A 10,237-nucleotide genomic window follows, 5' to 3' on the forward strand; every position below is an offset into this window, starting at 1 on the left:
GTGGGGTAAGCACTGGCAATTCCAGATCTTCCTTTTCTGGAATCCTTGTACTTCTACTGCATCTCCCATGAGCATCCCTTCCTCTTCATCCCCTCCTCGCAGCCAAGAACTTGCAGATTTTGGAACTTGCAGTATCACAGCTGGGACAAATTTACTAAACTGAGGGGGCCAAGCAGTGGATACTCTCTAAAGCATAGCTTTCCCCTTTCTTTGTTACATAAAGAAGCACGGGAATTCTTGGTCTTATCTTTATGTCAGTTTGTAGCCTTTACTCCTGTACAGCCCAGAAACCTGTTACTTGACTCCCTGCAGTCAGTCACAGTAACATTGAACAGCTTCACTGAAGTGTGGGCAATGTTCAACACAGAAACAAGATAATTTAATTTCTAAGTGGGTAGTTATTCACATGGATTATATACTAAACTAGACACTTTTGATACCTAGAGTAAGGCTTTGTATTTTTCTATGTCTTTTTGATAAATTTGGTCTGTGACACTCTGCACCTGGTTACCAAGATTAATGACCCAAGAATGGGAATATATGTAGGTGAAATACCGATTGGTATAGTCCTTAAATGGGTGAAATATCTATTGTCATTACCTCTTTAGGCTGTACCTGATTCTTATCCACCTGCCATTGCTGCCCACCAAGGTTAATTTTTTCTTTATATTTGTTTTGGGATTCATCTTCCTAGTCATCATTTTTTTCTAATCTTACACTGGGAAATCATACTTCCTGTGGCAGAACTCACTGCTAGCTCTTTCCATCTCTCTATCTGGCAGCACTTTGCTCATTCTAAATTGTATTTCAAAACAGTTGTCTTGGAAAGGCATGATTCACACTCGGGCTGGAAAATTTGCAGTGACTCCTCAAGCTAAGAAACCAAACAAAGATGAGTTTGAAAGTGCAGAGGTCAGTAGGGCTTCACTCCATTGTTTTGTATGAACCTCCTCAGCAAAAGCACTTGCCCAGGCATCTTACTCTGGCCAGCACCCATGGGATCGTTCACAGGGGATGCAGCTAACTGAAACTTGGGATGAATGGCTGCAGTGAATTGCATTTTACCTTCTCTATCACAAGTAATTGCTGGTAGCAGTGGCTGTTCACGCTGATTGCTAGTCGCTAGTGATATCACTTGAGCACTTTTCATTTAAAATTATCATACTTTAGTTTCAAAGGAATTTCTTTGTGGTAAATTTGCTAAGTCCCTACTTAGAGCAGGGCATGGTGCAGGAGGGGAGCGGGGCTGGCAGAGTTATATTTGCACAGTGTACACAATCAGTGTCATTCATTTTCAATTTGCACACAAAACAATTAGCCCTTCCTCTACACTACTGATATTCTTACTAAGGCCAGTTCAGCAGGAGCCAGACTCTGAGGCCTTTCCCCTCCAGCACATTAGCTCCACCCAAGCTCGGGAGAGACTGCAAATTCTTTCTGTGGCATTTTTGGGAACCAAAATACAGTGAAATGGCAGCTTTGCAACTTTCTGCTCATGATAGCAAAACAGCTATGGAAGGAACTAAGGCACTATGACAGCAGGCAGAGTGGATAGCCTGAACAGCCAAGTTGCCTGTCAGTTAGCCGTGGTTTTGACTGTTCAGACCAGGCAGTAATGATCAGGGCAGGGTGTTTCGGAGATTAGCTGGCACACCATGGTTTCTGAAGATGGTATGAAAGAGAAAGGTCCCTCCTGGACAACAGAGCCAGGGGAAGCATGTTTTGAGTGTCCTGGAAATAAGTAACAGATTTAGATTCACCTGTCAAAATGAGGGCGGGGGGGGGGAGTTCACTATTTGAGGAGACAAAGTTGTTATTCCCAATTCACCAGTCTGTGGTATCACAGAAGCAGACATTTCCTCAGCACCTAATTCAGATGACAAGTATTGTTTTTTCCTCCTACTAAAGACAGGGCTTGGAAAATGGCTAAGTTGAAAGAAAAAGACTTACTTTTTCCAGATCCGTGCAAAAGTCCTCACAGCAAGAGGAGAAAGGAACTTGTTTTGCTAATGTAAGACAATGATTTACAGTATCTTAAAATCTGGCATTTGAAACATTAAAGCTACAGTCACCAGTCTTTGCTAAGGATAATCTCCCTGAAAAGGCTAAACTTATATTACTTCAGTGCTACTTCTTTGATAGCACAGAAAGTCATACAAACATATAATAAATAAATAACAGTGTCTCTGCAGCTACAAGAAATGCCATAATCTGGAAAGAGGCACAGGTTTTAATACTACTTAGTTACCTAAATACAAGCATCAGCATGAATAGGATTTTGCAAACCTACTGAGAAGCCCAAATGAGTTTCAAACCCAGCCCTTCATATCCATTTATCCCTGGCATAGCTGGAAGAAATTCCTTCTTCACAGAGGTGCTGCAAAATTTAACTTTTTGATCTCAGCAAAGCTTTTTTAAATCCTTGTGGGAAAAATGTTATCAAAAAGGATAGCTTATTATTATAGCTTAATACACACATGATATCCCTATTTAGTGTTTGAGTTCAGCAGTGTGTAGCAGCAATACCTGTGCTGTGCTGCCAACCTGCAAAGTATCCACAAAAATCTTCAGAGCCTTCAAATTAGTCAAAGCTGGACCATAGGTGTATTTGATGGCTTATTCACTGTTAGTACAACCAGGGAGAGTAAAGCATTTACAGTCTGTTATAGCAGAAAGTAAAGCATGAAATCCAATAATGAAATCAGAGTGTTGGGTTTTGTCTCTACTTCCCCCTTCAGAAAGAATGCAAATATCGCACTCTGTTGTCTGCATCCCCTTCCTTCTATTCAGAGCCCCCAAAAAATCATATAATGAGAGGAGACAACAAGAAGTGTATAGGTAGCAATTGCAGAAATGGGTTGATAAATCAGGAAAGTCTCTCCAAGGATATCTGAAAAGCACTTCTGTTCTTGTATTTTTGGTTTTCAGAAAATGCCGATTTCCCAATTTGCAAGTGGCAAATAACTTAGAGGCTGTTGCCAGTGTAGTGCTTAGCACCCATTAGCTGTAATCATCACGGGATTGTCTGTGGTTGCTTATTGTTTCGGAATCACAACATGGGCAGAATTGAGTTCCTTCCCCCTAAATTACCTCCTGAATTTAGGATTACAAAGATGAAGCAAGGACTGTATTTTTGTCCTGGGTTAATAGAGAATACACCACACTATGGGCTTTTATGCCTTAAAAAAAGAAAGCGAGGGTGGGGGCGTGGGGGTGGGGGTGGGGAGGGGAGCTGTGTGTGCAGGGAAGAAAAGAAGATACTGCAGTTATAACAGAGAAAGTTATGGATTGGTTTTCCATTACCAGCAAAGACATAACACACACACCTGACCCCAACTGCTTCAGAGAAGAGGAAAGCAGTGATACAGAGAATCCAGTTTATTGCTCTTCCTTCCAAATATATCCTATATATGCACCTACAAATACATACACAAACTACAAAATAAGTAGTAGAGCTTGCTGCTCTGATACTGATCAGCATGAAGCTATGAAACGAGAGATGCTTCTTAGATGGTTCCCTTTGCTATTTAACATTTGTCTCCAGTAATTATGAACAGCTGATAAATTGCCTTTTTACAATGGTATGTAAATGTGCTGATATTGCTACAAATGATCACTCTATACACTGTAAGATACACTGTGCTAATTATTTCTCCCCTACTTTGTTTCCCCACTTGATTTAGTATTGAAAATTTCCCTCCACTGTGCAGTCTTTATCAGGCAGCTCTTTTGAGGCCTTATCTTCTTTATTGCTAGATGAAATATTATTGATGCTTTGTTTTGGCATTTCCTTTCCTAGGTAAAGATGTCTTGTTTGGGACAATTTCAAAAGCTATCCATTACAAGTGAAAAACAGTTCTGAGATGCCAGTGCTGGAATTTCTTTCATCTGTTTCTAGGGAAGGTAGAAAATGATTCTGCAGAGCTGACAGGACCGTGAGCCAGACCATCATCAGCATAAATCAGAGCAGCTTTTCTGAAGACAAGGGAGTTATTTTTCATGTAAGGAGCTGGCTAAGTGTTCTCTCCGCAGCAGTACTGGAGTGGCATCAAACACTGACCTCAGCCTGGAGGAGAAATCTCACACATGCAGGAATCCCCACTGCAATTGCCACTGTGTCGTTTTTTAATTATTATTTTGAATGGCTCGAGTTTTATTGTACTCGAAAACCTAGTTCCTATTCTCAGAGCCATATGTATGTTCCCTACCATACAGCAACCTAACACTAGCATATCAGGCCTCCTTACTGATCTCCCCTGCCTTTGGGGACTTCTGCATTAATTCCTAAGTAGCCGCTAAGCAAAAGGACCTCCACCCAGCTGATTCACAGGTTCCTGCTGCTAAGGGAGCTCATGGCAATGCCCACCCATAGACTTGTTACTTGTGTGATGCCAAACAGGAGTAGCATGGTAGCATATATAGATAGGTGTGTTCTTCAGATGACTCAGCAAATCTATTCCTTTTTAATTATTATTCTATTTCTTAGTCAATTTATTCTTATATTTACTGTTAACTCTAAATCTCTAAGGAAGTTTTTGCATACTTGCCTTTGGACAACCTTTTTGGGAAGCAAGCGATTTGTATTAATGCTTCTTGGAGAATTAGCAAAAGCATATTTAACTAGTATGTTCAGCTAGTATGGACAGCAGTCTTTCTGCTTCTTACAGGTACTTATATGTGCTGAATTCAGTGATGGGCCATACCGAGGTCTTGGCTCTAAAGACCTCTGAGAATAAGGTCAGACATGGGGCGTCATTCTGCTTTTATGCAACCTGGGCTAGAAGTAGGGCTTCACTGCTAATTAAAAGAAACAGACCAAGTAACACAGAGCTCCAATCAAAACACTTCATTTTTTGAGCAGTTTAAAGCATTATCACCTGTGATTTTTGTGTCACCCTCCTTTCCCCTAACTGGAAGGACAAAGTATGGGACAATAGGTTCTTGCCAAAAAGAAATTCAAATGCTGAGAGGAAAATTTTGCTTTTAGGTTGAACTGATGCACTCTCAGCATCAGAAAACCCTCGTGCCAAGACTTTTGACACCCTGCTACCCAGAATCACTCTATGGTGGTTTCCCACTTTCCTTTCCAGGCTGCAGTAAGTTTCTTTAGAAATAACTTTTACACCCCCATTATACCCTTCAACACCCTCACTTGAAGTGTTTATTCACTGGTTTTAAAATTCTTTTCCCAAAAATTCTGCTCAGTGTGCTTCAGGGCAAGCAGGTTGATCTCAGCAGAGAACCCCCAAAATAAGAGTTCATTGTCAGTGCCACATGCAAAAGTTCTCACTCTGCTAGATGTCTGAAGCTCTGTTCTTGTTAAAAATCTGTGATATGCTAGCTCATATTGTGTTTTAAAGAATGGAAACCAAATACGAAAACTTGAAGAGAGAAATACTGCTCACCATCGCCCAACCAAAGTACACAAAGGGACTTTCAAGCCTCCAGCTTCAATGGACTCATCACTAATCAACTCTTTGGCTTAAAATGACTTCATAACAAGATTTTTCAAACATTCTGTGATTTATCTTTCAACTAAATCCAACACAGCTATAGTCATAACAACGCACAAAGCACAATCCCCACCACCACGCACCCAACAAACAACACAGTGAAGGAACACACAGGTCCATTATCCAGGCTGATAGCATATCAGGTATCATCTCCTGATGCACAACCTAGCCAAGAAATTTTCTTCTTTTTTTTCTGACTTGGGGAATAGCATTCTTTAATAGGCAGAAGTAGAACTTGTATTCTTGGTAATACTTCCAAGTAGTCTGTGGGCAGTAACTATTAGCAAAAGATTTTAGTTATTGATAACTCATAACCGAGTTATGGAGGCATGAGAATAAAGGTACTAAGGTTATACATAACATGCAAACTGGACCCACCCATTGAAGTGCAGGTGTTTGTGGTACAGATTGCTGCTGCACCTGGCGGCTTGGCCTTCAGACATGATTAGTACCAATAAGAGACTCAATTAAAGGCTTCCTGCCTTACACGAAAAGGGTGGGTTGGCAGAGCAAGGTGAGAGTGTTCCTGGTTTTCGTCATTGCAGTCCGGGATCCTAACAAATGCAGTTTCAGTCCTGTTAATGTAGGGAGTAGAGAGGTGCCATGTTTGTGCTGCTACTTCAAAACATTTTCTCCATGACCCTTCAACAAGGGTAAAGCACAAAAAGGGGAAGTTAATGATCAAATCCCAGAAAATACAAAAAAGACCCAGAAAAAGTGGTCTTAGCTCACTGCTGATGAAGGACTTGCTCAACAGTTCATTGACTGTATTCTGTCCAGCAGTATTTGCTTTTACAAATGCAAAGACACCACAAATACTGGATTCTTGTACATGTTCAACACTTAATCTCATTAGAGAAACAACACAAGGAAAAAAAATCCCTGATCGTTGTCTGATTCTCATTCCCAACACAGGTCCTTTGTCTGACTGAACGCTGAGCTTTCTGCAGCACAGAAAGGCTTTGTCATAAACCATATCCAGACTATTCCACAGTATTTCACCACATTCCAAATGAGAAAACAGAAGCATCTGTTAAAATAACACTAACAGCCTACTTCGTCAACTTCCCCTTTTGATTTTTTTCACAGACACTGCAAATGGGCATCAAGCATTTTTCTGGGCTCTTTGTGATGTTGTGCATTGGGTTCGGTTTGTCCATTCTCACTACCATTGGGGAACACATTGTGTACAGACTGGTCCTACCACGAATCAAGAAGAAATCCAAGATGAAGTACTGGCTCCATACAAGTCAGGTACGTATTCTGAAAGAACCCTGTGAAAGTCATGTGGCTGATTATGAAAGCCTGGACAAGAATAAGGTATAAAGGTTGTAAGAGCACTGATGATTGGCATTTGAGGTGTGACAGCAGCTTCTGGAATTTGAAGAGGCTTACTTAATGGTGGAATGAGAAGCACAGAGGAAGCGGTTCAAATATTCACAACTGCAAAACCTACAGAAGGGACCTTTCCATTTGCACTTGAACCTTACAACTCTTTTGGACACCAGAAACAACAATATTGTTGCCCTGAACCAGCTAACCAGAACGCTTTATGTCACTGCACAGGTCCCCAAGCTTTTGATGCATGCAGGAAGTGCTGGGTAACCTCCTTCATTATTCTAGGGAAAATAATGGAAGAAAATTGCTGTGTTTGCTGTAAAGAAAGAGGTTACTTTGCAGCAAAAGACACAAAAAGGGTTCTAGGCTTTAAAGCAACACAACAAAAGAGATCTTTTAGAAAGTAAGGAAGTTTACCAAGATCCACTTTTTTTCTGAGGAATTTCAACACCAAGGATTGTTTGCAAGCTATTCATCAACCTTTCAGATTGCCCTTCCTTAGGAAAACACACGAAAATAAATCTGTTGTAATGACAAAGCACAGACATTCCTTATATCCTTCAGTGTGCAAAATAATTTATGCTCAAGTCCATCACACAAAACCCAAATCGTTTACCTATTTATGAAGCTATTCTTAATCTTCCTTTTACTAATTTATTTTCTCCTTTTCCATCCAGAGATTACATCGTGCTCTTAACAGTTCATTTATTGAAGACAAACACCAGTCTAAGACAAAACGAGTAGAAAAGAGGTAGGAAGTTTTGCATGCCTTAAAGCACAAACTACAAAAATTACTTTGAAATTAAATGTTCTGTCTGGATATCTACTTATGAGTTCTATTGCACCCCAAAAATAATAGGAAACAAGACAGAATAGACATGGGAGGGAGGCAGAAATTAATTCATTGTTTCCAATAGAAAGTATTAAATTTTATATCTTTTTATTTCATGATTTTGCATACAGCTAATAAAAGCACCCCCATTCTAAATAATGGCTTTGCAGTTAAGTCCACTGTCCTTGTTTTCAGGTAATTAATTACTCACATACTAAAGCACTGGCAGATAACTAGGGCCCTGTGAGACAGCTTCAGAGTCAATGAGAGATCAGGAAGTATGTATGTTAGAAACTTTTTCAGCTTTCTTATTTTTCAGAATGAGAAATAAGAACGCTGAGAAGAGGAAAATGCAGTCCTTTCAGAAACCTCTGTCTCAAACAACTCCTGTTGGAGAAAAAAAGTAGGTAACCTTGCCTTGCTTTCACAGCCTGTCTTCTGAAGACCATCTTATCTAGAGCTACCAGGAACACAAGGCATTTTATTAAAACTCTGTATTTGCTCAGTAGCTCAAAATTATTAGTGCACTTTTTAAGGACACAGGCAGCAGTATTGCTTTTCTACACATACATTTCAGCCACAGACTATGTGTGTCTGAGTCTTCCAGGCTGTTGCTAAATACGTGGCATGACTGAAACCCACAGGTGTAAATGTATGTTGTGTTTAGTTTGTTATTCCTGCACTAATGACAGCAAATGTAAGAAGTAAGCACCCATAAGCTTTGATTTAAAGAACGAAGCCAAAATTTCTTAGTGACTAAGTATCCTTTATTGGCAGCCCTGGATGCACGTGGGATCCTTCCGCCTAACGTGCATGTTTAAGGTTGCTAATCATTCCATATTTATACAATGAAATAATGATTATTCAACTAATATCCATATTCATTATCTAATCCCACCTACCCTCGCTTCGTATGTTAATTAGCTTATCAGTCCTTCACGCTTGCGCAAATTCTTCCAAGAATTGTGGGCAGGGGTCTCCGAGATGTGGGCAGTGGTCTCTAAGAGGAAGGCCGTAGGTCTCCCTCATGGTGTACTTTTCACCTCTTGCTCATTATGTGATGGTCTTACACATTTGCAGTGTTCTTATCAGTCTGAGGTAATTTATGCCCTTGCGGGCTTTCTGCTTTTCTTGCTTAATTGTTCCTTTTACCCTTATCTGTCCTCTCCTACTGGAGTGTTGTGCTAAAGTTTTAACATAGGTCAGCAGATAGGCAGATGCCTAAACAAAGGATAACAGAACAGACACCAAAGCTAGAAGAGTAACATATGGCGGTACATGATATCTACAATTGTTACAGTGGTTAACAAACATTATAATGGTTATTCTTTAATTCTATTCTAAAGTTAGTTCACACTACATCAGCTTCTAGAATGCATATATACAAAGAGGTATATAAAAGTGCATGCAGTTGCTTTCCTCTGGTCATTCTTTCACCTTCTTGCCCCCAGAAAACCCATACTGCGGCACCGGCTTGCACACAGCAGCTCCTCACTTACGATCTTTGAACAGGAGCACCAGGAGCTGACCGGTGCAAAACATTTCCTCCTCCTACACCCTCCTCACTAGGTGGTAGCATTTACGCTCCCACAACCTGAGACAGTAACGTAGCTGCAGGAAGAGTCTTCCAGAAGAGGGGGCACTCTGTATCTTTGGTGATACAAAAAGCACCAGCTGTATTATGTGCCAGATACTGAGCAGTGCAAAACTTCTGTAACACAAGGAGATGACCATAAGCCCCACAGAGAATGGCTTAGGAAAAGAATCACACAAATATTCTTTTAACATTGAGAGTGAAGATGTGCTACTGCCCAAAAACTTCTGCCTACACAGCATCCAGCCCATGTGTGTGTGCACGCACAGCCACCCACCATACTTGCTCTTCTCCTGGTCTGAGCTGCTGTTTGGACAGAATTATATTGAATTTAACTCAAGACACCTAGCAGCATGGTGCCCAGCTTGTCATGAACACTGATGTGGCAAGGTACAACCCATGGCTCTAAAATCAATTGTACTACTACACTTTCTTTTACTCCTGCTGGGGACTGTGGAATTATTAAAAGCACTAAGATATATAAAAGAGGTGGAAAGAATTTGTATTATGCTACTGCTACTTTCCTCACAGAAGAAAATCCATGTTTTTTCAGGCCATGACTTTCCAAAAACTTGGAGCTGCTCAGCACCAGTAGCCAAATTGTAAAAGGTTTTATTTATTTGATGAAACTGAACTGTTAATTGTGGACTCTGGCCTTTGTTAAAACCACCTGCCCAAATCCCCACACAAAAGCACTACTGCCAGCAGCAGCTATGTCAGTTACTAACACTTTATCAAAAAACTGTGTTTTGATTTGCGAGAGGAAGGAAAAATGTATCGAAAATTATGGATTAATTATATGAAATTCAGAAATATTTACAAAACAAAGGGCTGCAGCTTCTCTGAGACATGCACTTCTGCTCCAAAACAAGTTGGTAACACTGGCTGCCCAGGACCATGGGGACCATGGGCTCCGGAGAACTACACAGCAGGGAGACATCTTCAGGTACCACAGCCCTT

At 40.6% G+C, this 10,237-nt stretch overlaps 1 protein-coding gene across 2 annotated transcripts in view; it reads left to right on the plus strand.

Moving 5' to 3' along the window:
* The window catches only part of GRIN3A (glutamate ionotropic receptor NMDA type subunit 3A), a 72,362-nt gene that overhangs the window by 58,198 nt on the left and 3,927 nt on the right, over positions 1–10,237 (plus strand). Inside the window, exons 7-9 of one of the 2 annotated variants that reach the window (XM_037373283.1) lie at positions 6,603–6,767; positions 7,529–7,602; positions 8,003–8,086. In XM_037373283.1, coding sequence (XP_037229180.1) covers positions 6,603–6,767; positions 7,529–7,602; positions 8,003–8,086 — 323 coding nt within the window. The remainder of the gene's footprint in view (positions 1–6,602; positions 6,768–7,528; positions 7,603–8,002; positions 8,087–10,237) is intronic. The other variant, XM_037373284.1, reaches the window with a different exon arrangement.

The sequence above is a fragment of the Falco rusticolus genome, chromosome Z (genome assembly GCF_015220075.1).
Source record: "Falco rusticolus isolate bFalRus1 chromosome Z, bFalRus1.pri, whole genome shotgun sequence".
Classification (NCBI taxonomy): Eukaryota; Metazoa; Chordata; class Aves; order Falconiformes; family Falconidae; genus Falco; species Falco rusticolus.